At 41.0% G+C, this 16439-nt stretch overlaps 1 protein-coding gene across 1 annotated transcript in view; it reads left to right on the plus strand.

Moving 5' to 3' along the window:
• The first annotated feature begins 8 nt into the window (after positions 1 to 8).
• Positions 9 to 16439, plus strand: part of Parm1 (prostate androgen-regulated mucin-like protein 1) — a 110342-nt gene continuing 93911 nt past the window's right edge. The window contains exon 1 of the mRNA XM_013020253.1: positions 9 to 190. Coding sequence (XP_012875707.1) covers positions 148 to 190 — 43 coding nt within the window. The 5' untranslated portion in view covers positions 9 to 147. The remainder of the gene's footprint in view (positions 191 to 16439) is intronic.

The raw sequence follows: 16439 nt of genomic DNA on the forward strand, positions 1-16439 counted from the left end.
GCCCGGGCCGAGCGCTCCCAGCTCCCAGCGTCCGCGCCTTCCGCCCCCGCCGCAGCCAGCAGCCGCTGCCCGATTCCGGGGCGCACGCTCAGCGCCAGCGAACTCCTCGCCATCCGCGCCGGACTCGGCCCCGAGCACCAGGGTATCATGGTCTGCCAGACGCTCCTCGCCCTCTGCATCTTCGCGGCAGGTACTTGGGCGCGGCGTGTAGTCCCCACTGGGGACCCCACTGGGGACCCCATCGGAAGCGGGGACATGGGGCATTTAGCCAGCCCTGGTCTCCGGGGCGCGCGCCGCGGTGTGCGCTCTTTGAGTTGGGGTGACGCTGTGCGCGCCCTTGAAGGTCCCGAGTACCGCGCGGGGGAAGGGGTGACCCGATTACTTCTTGCTGCAGCCGGAGCCGGCACAAACTCCGTGATCGTGGAACAGGTGGCTGGGTAGCTGAGAGTCCGAGAGAGAGAGAGCCGGGTCTGGGCGGCGGCACCGACTGCGCCCCGGGCTTCTCGTCCTGCGCCCGGCTCTGGGAGCGCACCTGCCCGGGAGTCCTGCGCTGGACTTCGTTGCAGTGATTGGACCCGGGGCAGGGATGGCCGTGCCGGGGTCCAAGGAAGGGGCATCTGGGTTGCGATCGAGAGCCGTGGCTGCGCGCTCGGTGGGGCCGGGGCCGGCTGGCATTCCGGGAGACTCGTCGGTCTCCGGGTCCGCAGAAGTCCATTTCTAGTTCACGTTTGGGGAGTGTGCGGGGGGGGGGGGATGATGCGGCACAATCCCCGGGACAGCGCAGTGAGTGGCGAGGCTGGGGCCAAGTTTGCGATCGCTCTTGAGGGCTGGCAGATCTACCTTGTGGCCCCGAGTCTATTAAGTAAATAAATAAATAAAAGCAAATAACTAAAGCTCAGCACGGGAGAAAGTAGCAACTTGGTCAGAGTGCCCCTCCCCTTGCCTGCGCTCTCCCCCCCTCCCCCCATCCGAGCCCCCGCGCGCTGCCACCCCGGGTTCAGGGTTACCTACGATCTGACAAAGGGTACCAGGAAGCCAGGGGCCAGAGGACTCTGAGCTTAGCCTGGAAGGAGCTGGGGACTTAAACGATGCTGAGTGTGGTGTTGGGTACCCAGTTTTTCCAGAAAGTGCAGCCCGACCAGGGACCACAAAGACACGAATAGAAGAAGAAAAAGAAGAAATCAAAGTAACCCGAGGGCACTGGCTTGTTAAAACGATCCTGAGCCACACGCCACACCACACCGTGTACGATTCGCCTGCGTTTGTTTCCCTCTCCCCGAGTTCCTCGGCTTTCTCGGATCGGGGTCCCCGAGTCATTACAACTCCTTACCAATAAACGAGCGGCTTCCGGGACGCCCACAAAGGTCAACGCCGCCCTTTTAAGGAAAAGTTTCCCGACTTGAGCCTATAGCGATGTATTTTTCTTCTTCTCTCTCTTGCTCTACTTGCCGTGTCTGCCCTGGTATCTGGAGACTTGTCTGCAGATGGTTCTCTCCCCCGCCCCCCCCCACACACACCCAAACCCCTCAAGTTGGGCAGCTTCGGTGGTGCAGCCTGGGGCAGGGCTGGGGAAGGGGGAGGCGAAGGTGCAGTTACGGGGAGCTGAGCCAGGATCGCCTCCCAGGTAATTCCCGAGCCCCGGGAGCCGGGGATGTGAATCAAGTGACAGTGCCTCTTTACCCTCTGCTCACACTCGCGTCCTGCGCTGCAGGACCCACCCGTGAGCAGCGGATGATTGGATCTTGTGTGCTGATTTGAATTCATAGCTTGTCTCGTGTTTCTTTTCTTTGCCATGGCCAAAGCGAGGTGACTGGTGGATCTGGGACCGGACAGGCAGCCCCAGCACTACCCATACTTCTTTGAGATGACAGCCTGTCAGTTCTGAGGCTTCAGACCCAGTCCTGGGCCAAGTGCCTCTTGCCTTGACCTTGTGTATGGATCTTAAACAGAGCTTTATAGCCCCAAGGGGAAAGGGAAGCTCACCCCTTCCTTCTGAATTTCGTACCTCTGAAAGAATCTCTTTAGATCTCAGTTTGTTGTTAGAGCTGCTAGCAATACATTTTCAGGAAAAAGAAATGAAAATTGGCACAACTATCTCATGAGACTCCCTAAGCTGCGAAGTAAGGTGTTTAATCAGGATCTCCAATGTCAGTCTTCTTTTTCTTTTAATTTTCTTGTAAAGATGCTGTGCTAAGAGGTTACAGTTAGGTTAGTAAGGTAATGAGTACATTTCTTGTCGAGCATATTTACCCCACCCTTTGTTTTTCTCCCACTATCCCTTCCCTCCCCTACCTCCCCCACTCCTCCCTGCCCCAAAGTTATAGGGTTCATTTCCAACACAGTGTCTTGTGAGTATCATTGTTGCAATGGCTCATCCTGTGTCCTTGTTTCACCATTTTCAAATGTCATTTTTCTACAAGAAGCAGGTGGGTTGGTTAAGGAGCAAGGGATGACAGTTCTTTTAGGTGGTGGGATGCGATTTTATCTATTGTACATTGTGAAGATCTCGTCAAAGCTTTAGTTGATTTCACAATTATGTTTCTGAGTGTGTCTGTGTGTCTCTGTCTGTGTACCCATCACAGGGCTTGAACTCAGCCTAGGTGCTTCCCTGAGCTTTTCTGTTCAAGGCCAGAACCCTGTCATTTGACCCACAGCTCCACTGCCAGCTTTTTGATAGTTAAGTGGGGGTAAGAGTCTCATGGACTTTCTTGCTTGGGCTGGCTTTGAGCCTTGATGCTCAGATCTCAGCCTCCTGAGTAGCTAGGATTACAAGCATGAGCTTAGGATTTTAGAATTGCTCCTTTACTTTCCCTCTAACTTTAGAAGCTTCAAAAAAAAATGGAATGCCTCTAAGATGATAGCTTCTTGAGCTAAAAGCTGTGCTGGGCAGAGCTTAATCAATCATCTTAGTACGTGATCTCAGTATCTCTTCTAATATGTAAAATAGACAATTGAAAATATGTATGCATATACTAGTTATTGCAAATAAGGGAAACCATGGCACCTATGTTTCTTTGGACCTAGCTTACTTCACTTAATATCATTTTTTCCAAGTCTTTCCATTTCCTAACAAATGGGGCAATGTCATTCTTTCTGATCCAGGCATAGAATTCCATGGTGTATATATACCACATTTTCTTGATCCATTCATCTACTGAGGGGCATCTGGGTTGATTCCATATCTTAGCTATGGTAAATAAGGCTGCAATAAACATAGTTGTGCTGGTAGCTTTAGTGTGGTCTTGTTTGTGATCATTTGGGTAAATGCCCAAAAGTGGATTGCTGGGTCATAGGGAGCTCTATGTGGAGTCTTTTGAGAAACCTCCATACTACTTTCCAAAGTGGTTGAACAAGTTTACACTCCCACCAACAATGAAGTAAGGTTCCCTTCTGTCCACATCCCCTCCAGCATCTGTTGTTATTAGAGTTCTTGATTATAGCCATTCTAACTGAGGTGAGGTGGTATCTCAATGTTGTTTTGATTATTTTCACAATAAAAAAAGAAAATATGTATGCATTGTCAACAATCCAGCCAGGTTGATTGCTACTTTGGTCTGTTTGTATTTTTTCTTTTCTTTTTTTTCTTTTTCTTTTCTCTCTCTCTTTTTTTTTTTTTTTTTTGTTGTTGTCTTGCCAGTCCTGGAGCTTAGGGCCTGGGCTCCATCCCTGAGCTTCTTTTGCTCAAGGCTATCACCACAGCACCACTTCTGGCTTTTTGCTTGTTTGTTTATGTGGTACTGAGGAATCAAACCCAGGGCTTCATGAATGCTAGGTGATTACTAAGTCACATTCCTAGCCCTGTTTCTATTTTATTTAAAGAGGAAGAAAAATCCCAAGACTGTCTTCAGTTCTCTCAAGAAACATTATAGGAGTAAACTAGCACCAGTATTGAATAAACTTTGAAGTGTTCCTGATGCCAGTACCCGGCATGCAAGAGTATCGCCCTGAAATAAAATCCAAAACTAAACCTCCAAGGCTTTGGTGTTAGAATCAAACAGACAGGGAGACTGGCAAGTCCCTTCCATCTTCAGCTCTCTCCTGTGCCTTCTGTATTCTCTGCTTTCAACCCCCTCCCCATCTTTGGAGTATACTGGAACTTTTAAATATCCTTATTTAAATACATGAGAGGGGTATGATAGACTACAGAAGCACCAGCCACAGACCTGCTCTGTCTACCCCATTCCCCGGACTCTGATTATCTCCTGCAAGCAAGGCAAGAAGAACTAGACTCCCAGTCCGTACTCTGCAAGAGACCCCATGTGTATTCTGGATCTTTCAGATACTTCTCCAAGAAACTAACATCTAGAATGTTCTTATCCTTGAAGGAAGACAGCCCCCTACATTCATAGCCTACAGATCCTCCCTGATAGGGCTAATATATAGACTTTTCACAAATATATTAACACAAACAAATGGGGAAAACCTGGTGCAGGGTTTCCCATGGTTATATGCTTAACATTAGCCTGATAAATGATTGTCACCATGAAGTCTGGAGTTCATAAAAAGTTCATAAGAAGCATAACCTCAAAGGTAAAAGCCCTACCCCGTACATTATTATGTGAGACATTTACAGGTAGGCTTTCAAAGATGCTTTAGATAGATTGTACAAAAGCTAAGTGTTACCTGGGCACCGGTGCCTCATGCCTGTAATCCTAGCTACAGGAGAAGCTGAGATCTGAGGATCTCTGTTCAAAGCCAGCCCTAACAGGAAAGTCTGTGAGACTCTAATCACCAATGAACTACTTAGAAAAAGCTGGAAGTGGTGCTGTGGCTCAAGTGGGTAGAGTGCTAGTCTTGAGTATGAAGAGGTTCAGGGACAACACTCAGGCCCTGAGTTCAAGTCCCAAGACTGGCAAAAAATAAAAATAAAAAGCTAAGTGTCACTGCTTAGGAATTGGGTACATTAGACCAACTACCTTCACCACTCTGTGTTGCCATATCTATAAAATTATAGGCAGGGAAACTTCACAAGGTGGTTGAAAGTGTTAAATGATTAAACATACTTACATACAGTTCCAAGGACATAGAAGATGCTTAGTAAGTAGCTGGGCATAGTGGTGCATGCTCATAATTCCAGCTGCTTCAGAAGTAGAGGCAGCCTAGGAAAAGTTAGCAAAATCGAATCCCATATATATATATATATATATGTATATATATATATATATGTATGTATATATGTATTATAAAAGGCTGGAAGTATGGCTCAAGTCAATGCTAGAGTACTTACCTAACAAGTAGAAGCTCTGGGCTCAATCTCTACTATCACACTCACAAAAAAATTACTATTATAATCTATATTAACGAAGTTTACTGTATTCAGCACAAAATAACTCCTTCCCCCAAAAGTAACGTTGACATTCTTGCATCTGAGTTATGTAAATCAAAAAGCTTCAATTCATATTTCAGTGCCAGCAAGCCCAGTGTGCAAATTAAGAAACTATTCAGCTGAGTCTACTAAATGCCTAATCTGAAAAGGTTAATAAGGCACCAGTTAGATTTAACACAAAAGTCCAAGAAAATGCTCAGCAACAAATAAAAGTAAAGTCTCACCAGGACTTTATTTCTTCCACAGGGACTTTTGCAAGCTAGTGTGTTTAAAAAGCTCCAGTCAGCTAAATCTTAAAGGTTAGATTCCCCAGAGCCACAAAATTTGGGGTAATTCAGATCCAACAATTTAGGAAAAGACAAGTCATTTAGAATATCATTCTCCAGAACCCAAAGACATCCATAATTGTAATATTTCTAATTTAACTTTTACATTTGGGCCTGGCCTAATTGCATTTTTAAGTAGAAAATACTAAGTGTCATACTGCTTAAGCTCATTTTCTGAAGTAGTCATTTTTCCTCGAGTTATACAGCACCCTCTGCTAAGAGTGGACAGTGATGACTTATTGTTCTTGTTGTTTTGTATTTTATTTTCCTTAACTTGTTGTACAATGGGGTTTCAATTCAACATGCCATTTTGGGAATACAGTGCAGTGCGTCTTGATCAATGTCACCCCTTTCAGCATTCTCCCCCATACAGTGATGCTTTAAAAGTGTTTGTTTTTAAACAAATTGGCTTTCTTATCACTAAAATGGAATCTGTGGTCAAGGAAAGGAATCCTGTAGAGCAGCTACAGCAATGTGCTTCACTTCCTAAGAACCTGTCACTGAGATTGAATAAGTTAGTTTGGCAATCAAATATTTGTATTGCTCGTAAGACTTCACATAAATCGGGTGCTTAGGAAAGCTTCTGTAGAAGACAATGATAGTTCTAAGAAGTAAACAGATAGTAAAGGTCTACTTTGCCCAGTGAGTGCTGTTTACTTGGAAATGCAGCACTAATAGGTTATCACAGTGAATGCTAAGTAAGACTCATTTGTATCTGCAGCATATAGCATATCTTTTTCTAGTTACATCTTAAATTATTTCAATAGATGTATGCAGATTTCAATAGATAGATGTAAAATCATGTGTTCTGATGTGTGTGTCATTTCTGTTAACATTGCTTGTAACCTTGAAGCCTTTGCCATTTATAAGTGATAGAAACCATTTGCAGAAATACATTAAGTGAATTACAGAAATACATTAAATGAATTACAGAATTCTCTCCCTCTGTGTTTTTCTGTGATGCAGTGTTGTATTATCTACTAATAATACACTATCTTGATTGTCCTTTGGCTAGTGTTACCACATTTAGCAGATAAAAATACAGACTTTACAGTGAAGTTTGCATTTCAAATAAATGGTGATTCTAAATATGTTTTACATGATATTAAACTTAAATTCCACTAGGTATCTAATATTTTTTTTTCCTGGCAGTTCCCCATGGGCCTTTCAATGACAGCTCATGTGTGCAATGGGCTTGCTACAGGATGAGTGTCACTGAACTCTGCCCCTTGGGGCTTTAGTCGCCTTCTCCCATTTCATTAAAAACAACCCATTCCCGAAGAAACATGGAGCAGCGTTCTTGGTTAGCAACTATGTGGGTAAGGATTCTGGAGTAACTTTCACTCTAGTGAAATGTTTTTATTCTGATTGCATATCCATTAACTATGCATTGTAGTACATAGCTAAAATTGTGAGATCTCACCCAAAACATGGGAGATTTCTGTGGTTTCTCTGACCTGCATTGACAAATCCCTTTGATCCTTCCTCCCACCCCCTTTTGAAAGTATACATCTATTCATAGCAATCGGTTTTGCCTAGAAGCTGGAATTAGAAGCAGTCTGGAATCTAGCTGGCAGCTGATTTAAAAAGAAAGTTATAGAATAGCTTTGGATTTCAGTACTTCTTTTTGTGCCAAGATCTTAAGACATCTTAAAAGTATTAATTATATAAGTTTTATGTAATTCCTGCTGGATAGATTTATTGGTATCACTTAAAAGCTGGGACTGTATAGAGCCTGAAGCAGCACATTAGACAGAATTTTAAGGAAGAGGTTAAGAAGAATATTTTAAGCAACTGAACCATAGTAGAAATTTTCAACCTTCATAGTTAAGGTGAAAACTCAGACTAGCTAACTGTTACAGGGCAAAGATTGTATGAAACTACTAGGTGTGGTATTTAGAAAACATGCCTATTTGATATAAAAGATGAATAGTGGAATTTAGAACTACCCATTCAGACTTCCTACAGATTAGATCTCATTCTTTTTCTCTTTGTATTACACAGAGTTAGTAAGAAGCATAAGGGCTCAGGGACAGCCTCCAGACCCTGAGCTCAAGCCCCACAACTGGCAAAAGGAAAGGAAAGATGGAAGGAAGGAAGGAAGGGAGGGAGGGAGGGAGGGAGGGAGGAAGGGAGGGGAGAGAAGGGGAGGGGAGGGAAGGGGAGGGGAGGGAATGGGAGGAATATTTTCAGCATCACTGGAAAAGCTTTTGACTTCTGTCTTAGTCCATTCATTCTGCTATAAGCAGCCTAAAATCTATAAATTAGTTTATAAACAAATAGTGATTTCTCAGTGATTTCAGAGGCTGCGAAGTTCAAGATCAAGGTGTTGGCCAGATCTGTATCTACTGAGGCCTACTCACTGGTTCATAGATATCTTCTCATTATACCACGATGTGGTAGAGGAGGCAGGGAAGCTCTTGGAGGATTCTTTTATAAAGCCATTGTACTCTCATTCATGAGAGGCCCATCATCATAATCTGACCACTTCCTATGGCTCATCTTCTAACGTTATTGTCTTAGGGTTAGTATTTTAATTTATAAATTTTAGGAAGACTAAAATATGTCAACTATATTATGAATCCACAGATAGATGGAAAGAACATTTATATGATGATGATGATAGTGATGATGATGATGATGATGATGACAACGACAACAACGACTCAGGGTATAGGTGCTGAGTTTTTCTTTCCTGCTTATTTTCTTTCTCTTCTTTTTTCTTTCCCCCCCCCCTTTTTTCCTCAAAGCTAGCATTCTACCACTGGAGCCACAGGCCTATTTCCAGCTTTTTTAGAAAGTCTCAAGGACTTTCCTGCCTAGGCTGGCTTTCTTTGAACTAAGAGATTCAAATCTTAGCCTTCTGAGTAGCAAGGATTATAGGCATGATCTACCGGCACCTGGCCATTTATTTGATTCTTAAACACTTTAACATCATATGACTCTTTGTACTGTAATTTGGATTCTTCAAGAATAGTGACAATTACTGCCAGAATAAAACGATGCTGTCTTTGTGTGCTATCAAAAAGTATGATTCACTGTTCACATGTGTTTAAGGAAAAATGAATGATCCTAGCCATTCTATTGATTATGCAATTGTCACAATATGAGGAGATTTAGTACATCTCAAGATTACAATGTAAGAGGATCTTTCTACAACTTCTTTCTCAGTCAATCTTAAAACAATCAGAAGGACAAAATACCTCTTTGTTGGTGCTGAAATTCTGCAAGTTCTTGGTGGATATCACATATTCTCTCAGTCATGGGAGTTCTTGCTACTGCTTGAGAGGCAGTTTCAAGACCTGTGCTGTTATCACATTCAACTAACAAGAGCATGCATGTTTCGTGTTAAAAATTATAATGTTGATGAGGATGGCATTCAAGAGGAGTTCTGAAATGCCTGTCCTTTTTAAGGAGAACTGATCCAATGTATCTGGGCAGGAGAAAGGATTATTTTCAGCTTTTGAGAATAGATGACCCATCATTTACATCCTAGGAGCTACTGGTAGAATTGAATTGTCATATTAACTTACATTTGGAAAAAGGGAGAAATGGACAATTGCTCATTTAGAATTTCTACATTCACTACATAAGAGTGGCTGGAGTATAAGGTGATGGAAAAGCAAGGATATTATCAATTGCCAGAATGAAAGGGAGAAGACAGAATTATTTGAGAATGTAAAGGTCCAACCTGCCTTTGATGCTCCTGCTTGAAATGAAAAATTCATCCAGGTTTTTTTGAGAGTGTAAAGAGTAACTCCTTAAATATATATGATGATAAGGCCCTTTTGCATACCCTACTGCTAAAGGATGCAGATTGAACCTTCTAGTGTAATATTATGGCAGCTCTCAAAATGGCTAGTTAGGGTACCCTTGGCATTGTGAAAGAAGCTGAGACTATGTCCTGATATACACATCAAGACCAATTCAGGGGCATGAATTGAATCAGTTAAGGAGCGATGAGTGGCCTAGGGTTTTTCCATGTCCAGATCCTTCATAGACTGTATTTTAGAGTAGTATTATGTGTAGACTCTGCTTTAAATGCTTATATGAAGTGAAGTACAGACATAATATTTTTAAATAGGATAAGAGTCCTGTTATAATATATGAGAAGCAACATAATATGGAAGAACAGGGTTTATTTTAAGAGGATGGCATAGAATGCCAACTCAGCAATCTTGTTTCCTTCTCTATTCACTTGAAAGTGACATGGGGTAAGCCTCTCACTAAAGTATACTGAGCATACAGATCATCACAAAATCATTATTTTATTTTACTTATTTCCTTGTCTACCTCCTTCTACTAGACTACAAGATGCATGAGAGCAGAAGTCTTAGCAGTTTTATCGGCTGTTGTGGTGCCAGTATATGAAACAGAGACATAAAGTGGCTACTTAATAAATAGTCATGCCATCAATCTTTGAGAATCTACCCACACTAAATACTACACAAGTTTCTAGAGCTAATATACAAAAGAGATAAAACTGCAGCCTAAGAAAATTTGCATTCTTCCAGTATGATTTATTTTAATGTAGCCAAAAGAAAATCAGCATTTAAATAATAGTCATCTCAAACACAGGTTCAAACCTCAGCTTTTAGATGTCTTCCTCCTACAGGCTGCACCTGAAGCTTTCTTTGTCTTAAAGGATAACAACCTCAGCTTTCTTACCTGCTCACATGCAACACCAGGTGTCATCCTCAGGTCTTTTTCTCTCTCTACACCCCTCAGTCACTCTTTCAAGACAATCCGTTTTCTACCTGCCGCCCCCATCGCTGCTCTGACACTGGGCTCAGCCATAGTCTCTTTTCCTGGAGCATTGCAAAGCTGCCAGCTCTTATCCTTTACTTCCCGAGGTCTGCTTTAAACAAAACAACACTTGGTCCACTGGAAATTTGCGATATCACTGCTCTTTGTAAGCCCTGTCATGGTTTTCCAGGGTATTCAGAGTAAAAAGCTTTGGCCTATGGCTGTAGTCCATGATGCCAGGTATACATGGTAGAGGATGCCTGGATGCTTGTTGACTTCATAGTTGAGTGCAGGAGAGGGAGAGAGAAGGGGGAGGGAGAGAGAGAGAAAGAGAGACAGATGGACACACACACACAGAGCGAAAGAGAGAGAGAGAGAGAGAGAGAGAGAGAGAGAGAGAGAGAGAAATCCATAATCCTCTCCTCCAAGAACATTACTCCAATGACTTAAAAGTTCCCACAAGGCCCCACCTCTTAAAGTTTCCTACTACCTTCCAAAAGCAACCAGCAGAGGATCAACTTTTTTTTTTCTGGTCCTGGGGCTTGATTTCAGGGCATGAGAACTGTTCCTGAGCTTCTTTTGCTCAAGGCTAGTGCTCTAACACTTGAGCCATAGGTCTACTTCCAGTTCTTTGGGTAGTTTAGTAGCAGTGTCTCATGAACCTTCCTGCCTGGGCTGGCTTCAAACAGTGATCCTCTGTTCTCAGTCTCCTAAGTAGCTCCTAAGTAGCTGGTGTGAGCCACCAGCCCCTAGCTGAGGACCAAGTCTTTAACACAGTAGCCAACAGAGGACATTGCATATCCAAACTATAGCACCTTTGATCAAATGTCACCTTCTCTACAAGAACTACCTTATCCAACATCTTAAAATCTCAGTCTGTTCTACCTTCCATCCCTACAGTCCCAGAGCCTCTTATAAGTCTCTTGCTGCTCTTTCTTTAATATCTGTCTATATGTCTGTCTGTCTGCCTCTGTCTACACACCTCTCCTTACTAAGTCACAGCACTAAAAAGAAGAGATTTTATTTTTCTTATTCACCATAGCCACCCTCAGTGCTGGAATAGTGTGTGGTACAAAGTGAGAACTCAACATCTATTTGTTGCATTGGATGATTAAAATAGATCTTTTTGAAGGCTAGCAAAACGAAGACTTAATTCAAATTTTTCCTTGGGTCACCCCAAATAAGGCAGTGGCAATCCTGCTTACTATCAGATGTTTATGTCTAGTGTTTCTAAGTAGCTCTTTTTATTTTTTTTTAATTTTATTTTATTTGTGAACATGCTGTACAGAGGAGTTACAATTACATGGGCAGGATAATGCGTACATTTCTTACCAAGCATTGCAGCCTCTAAGTAGCTCTTTTTAAAACAGTAGTCAGGATGTTAGTCTTCACTGAAGATTACAAAAAAAGAAACTTAAGTTTTAAAACTCACCTTTCTTTTTAAGCTATGCACACCAAACTCTTTTTAAAATGTAAATCTTGCCAGAAAATGGGTATTTGAAAGGGGTAGGGTGGGTGGAGTTAAGAGGAAAGGGGAAGGAAGACATATGAATAGTAGAAGAGAGGGAGAGTGCAGTCAAGAATTCAATACATATCCCACAAAATTCAGAAAACAGAGAAGGGGTGCGTGGAGGAAGGATGGATAAGAACATTGGAAGGGTGACATGGATCACGATGCATTGTATTCACAAGCAGTTTTGTTAAATGGCAACTCTTTTGTACAACGACGTAAAGATAATTTTTTAAAGTAAACCTTAAGCTCTTTTATGTGATGGACATCATTTTAAAGAAGAGCTGAAACTTCTTTAACTTTCTAGCCAATTAAGGAAATGTCACTTTTATTTCAGATAGGGAGGATAAAAATACCTCTACTATTTGAGCATTTCTGAGAATTTTTTAAATAATTAAAAATAGCCTACTGATGAAAACTGATTTGAGCCTGAAGGATGCCAATTGGCAATTACCCAATAAAGGTTGAAAAAGTTATGTAAATTCAGAGCACCACTCTGCAGTGTTGAAAGTCTAATTAATATATTCAAGAACTCACAGGGAGTTTCCCTGCTCTCTGCCCTCCTGGGTGATTCTGAAATATAAGTTGTGTATTAGTCTAAGTCTTAGGTAGACCTGACTACAATTAAACCTGTATCCTGGGGTAGGGGGTGTAGGGATTTGTCATCTAGCCTACAGACTGACAGTTCTTGACATTGCTGGTGTCAAAGTTACCAGAATGGCCCATCCTTCCACCCCAGCTTAATTATGTACCAAATACTCTCCTGCTACTATTCAGTTTCTCAAAATAGGAATGATTAGTAATTTAGTGGCTGCCAGAAAGAACATGAGTCTTAAAACATAGCAACATACTTATCTTGATTATATCAACTTGAGGAGCAACTGAAAAATATGCCAAAGAAGGGGAGAGGTGACATTTCATTTTTTGAAAAAAATACATTGCCTCCTTGTATCATGAGGGTGTTTTGTGCATTCCAGAAGAGCATAGCCTCTTGTCCAGCCATCTTGAAGTCCAGCTGCCGTGACTGTAAGTAGTATAACATAGGCTGTGGCTTTGGCCTGGTGCCAAAGACCCCAGGTATGGTGTCTAGTGTTGTTAGTGTAGCACCATCCTTCTGCTTGTTACACAAGGCAGTACCATACCTCCCAGGGGAAAAGCAGGGCTTTTTCCTTTTGGAAGGAAAAGGAGCACACATCAAGTTCTATGTCACAGAGAATGGAGCTGGTCATTTATACCAGCTGATATGCAAAATTCATACTAGGTGATGTAAGCAATTGCTTAAAATAATTTGGATGGTCATGTACTGGCATATAAATAGATTTACACTATATTAAGCCAACATATTGTAATTTTATATTTTCCAGTATACCGAAAAGGCAAGCTACATCATGTGCAATGTGTTCCTGTAGGGGAAAAAAAAAAGATTCTCTTTGACAAATAAATTTTGGGTCAATTTTACTTTTCTTTCCTGTCTCAGCCTTTCCCCATCCCCCACCCCTGCCTGAATATCTGAATAAGATATTATGAATATTTTAAATCCCTCTTTAGCAACTGATAAATGTGGCTAAAGTAACTGCTAGATGGCCATTTCTAGCCTCACAATCTTGACACAAAACTCATGCTGATGAGCCCTCAAGAATAAGATTGTAGAGAAACAAATAATGTCAGAAAGGTTACAGGACATTGCTGATGTAATGGGCAGGGTAGGTTCTGGGAAGGAATTGACTTAAAGTAACATTACACTTTCTAAAACCAGAGTGCTACATAAATCATTGATCAGGACAACCATCCAGGATAGTATTTCAAGGGGCTCTGAGCTAACTATTAGTATTTAAAACACATTGTTAGGGTCTTCCCCCCTGCCCCACTATTTCCCTCCTCTCCTTAAAAATTGTCTTAAGAATTTGTCATAATGAGAACAATTTCTTAACAGGTTTTCTAAGTTTCTTGAGGTGAAATTTGACAACTAGATATCAAATGAAATAAATAGACCTCAGAAGAATATATGGTTTATATTTTTCCTTTGGCAACATTAAATGTTATTTCATTTTTTCAATAAAATAATCAATAAAATGTGGTTTAAGGTAATGCTGAATCCATTATCAGTTCTCTAGGGTATCACTAGGGCCCAAAGCAGGTGAGGCTGGGGAGACAGCTGGAGCATATAGACCTGATCCAGGCCATCCCTTTATAATAGATTAAAAACTAGACTTACTTGCTGGAGCTTGCACTGTTAGCTTTGTACATGGTTAGCCTTACTCCATTTATTTTATCACACATTAGGCTGAATATGTTTCATCTACCATCTTATCTAATCCTCCCAACAGCCCTAAGAAGCACGCAATAATACTCTCACTTTGTAATTCAGGTCATTATTTTTATTTTATTGTAGCCATAGATCATATAATTAGGATGTAACAGAGCTGGATTTTGAACCTATATCTCTCTTTACCTACTTGTTGACCTACTGCCTGAACTACTAACACAATTGCCAAACCCTTGTGTGTTCCCAACTTTGTTTCTATTCTCCAGCCCCATAACTACAGCTTTGATGATGGCAGTAACTCCTGAGAGGCTGCTGTCTTTCTTCACACAGACACTTGACAATCTTTGAGACCCTGGTAGGCCCATGCAAATTGTATCCTTCCCTCCAAAGGAGGAGAAAAAGACCTAAATCTACTGAAGTCTCTTCTGGGTGCTCAGATTTGGGGTTCTAAAATCCACTTACACTAAAAAGAATGAAAGTTCCTTGGAGAAGTGGCTAAACCCAGACAGATATGGATTAAAGAAATGCATAAGATGTCTGAAATATACTGTTTGATCAGAGAGCAAAGACATTCAAGGACTACCAAAGTTCTGTTAAAGGACTCAGGATTAATTAATGAGGCTCTTGCTGGCCAACAATGGTGCAATTTGAGCATTGATGAGTATAATTGTAATCTACTGAAACTTCAAAATGAGACCAAGACCAAAACAATGAAATGATACAAACATTATTGAACTTTATTGGAGGATACCAATAAATCAACACATTATTTTGAAAACTAATAGAGAACTAGAAAGAATCAAATATTATCTATTGATCTTACCTTGCCTTATTTTGTGAATTATACTGTTGAGCGACCAAATATTAGAAGACAGGATGGTTGATTTCTACGAAGGATTGCACTAGTATGTGAGGAATGTGTCATGGGAATAGAGAATTACTTTATCATAGGACTAAATAAGTTCGTGGATCTTATCATTGATACTCAGTTACTACCAATTTTTTGAAGTATAACACAGCCAGATACTCTATTTCCCAATAAAAGAATATATCATCCTTACTGAAGTGGTCTTTCAAATTAAAAGGCACCAAAGTTCAATTAATCCTCTAAATCCAGCAATGAAATTTCAGGAAACAAAGATGACTAAAGACAGTAATGAATACACTGTAGACTTGAGAAAAAAATCAGATGCTATGGAAGACTATAGGATAAACAACCTGGTTCTTCCTATAATAATATCACAAAAAATAAAAGAGTTGACTCAGGAATAAGAAAAGGATGTCCACTCTCTCCACTTTTCTTCAATTTAGTATTCAAATGCCTGGCTATAGCAATAAGACAAAATATAAACATAAAAGTAATCCAAATAGGGAAAGATGAAGTAAAACTCTCCCTCTTTGCAGATGACATGATCTTAAAGAATCCCACGGACACCTCTTCTAAATTACTTGAGCTGATTCAAACTTTGGCAAAGTAGCAGGGTATAAAATTAACCCTCAAAAATCTGTGGCTTTTCTGTATGCCAACAATGAGAAAAGCGTGGCTGAAATCAGGACAGCAACTCCTTTTGCAACAGCCTCACAAAAAATAAAAATAAAATACCTAGGAATTAATCTAACAAAAGAAGTGAAGGACCTCTATGATGAAAACTTGAAAAACCTGAAAAAGGAAATTAAAACAGAACTTAGGAAGTGGAAAACCTCCCATGCTCCTGGATTGGAAGAATCAACATCATGAAAATGGTAATACTTCCCAAGTCTATCTACAAATTCAATGCCATACCGATCAATATTCCAACCTCATTCTTCAATGAAATAGAAGAAGCAATCAAAAAATTCATATGGAACAATAAAAGACCCCGAATAGCAAAAACAATCCTTAACAGAAAGAACAGTGCTGGAAGAATATCAATACCAAATTTCAAACTCTAGTACAAAACCATAGTAATCAAAACAGCGTAGCACTGGCACAAGAACAGACCTGAGGACCAATGGAATAGAACTGAAAACCCAGAAATGAACCCATAGACCTATAGCCACCTAATCTTCGATAAGGGAATTAAAAAATAGAATGGAACAAAGACAGCCTCTTCAGTAAATGGTGCTGGCAAAATTGGTTAATCACTTGTAGAAAACTAAAGCTAGATCCTTATATATCACCCTGCACCAGAAGCAACTCCAAATGGATCAAAGACCTCCAAGTCAAAGCAGACAGTCTGAAAACATTACAGGACGGAATAGGAGAAACCCTAGGTCTCCTTGGCA

This window comes from Dipodomys ordii, unplaced genomic scaffold, assembly GCF_000151885.1.
Source record: "Dipodomys ordii isolate 6190 unplaced genomic scaffold, Dord_2.0 Scaffold49, whole genome shotgun sequence".
In the NCBI taxonomy this organism is placed as follows: Eukaryota; Metazoa; Chordata; class Mammalia; order Rodentia; family Heteromyidae; genus Dipodomys; species Dipodomys ordii.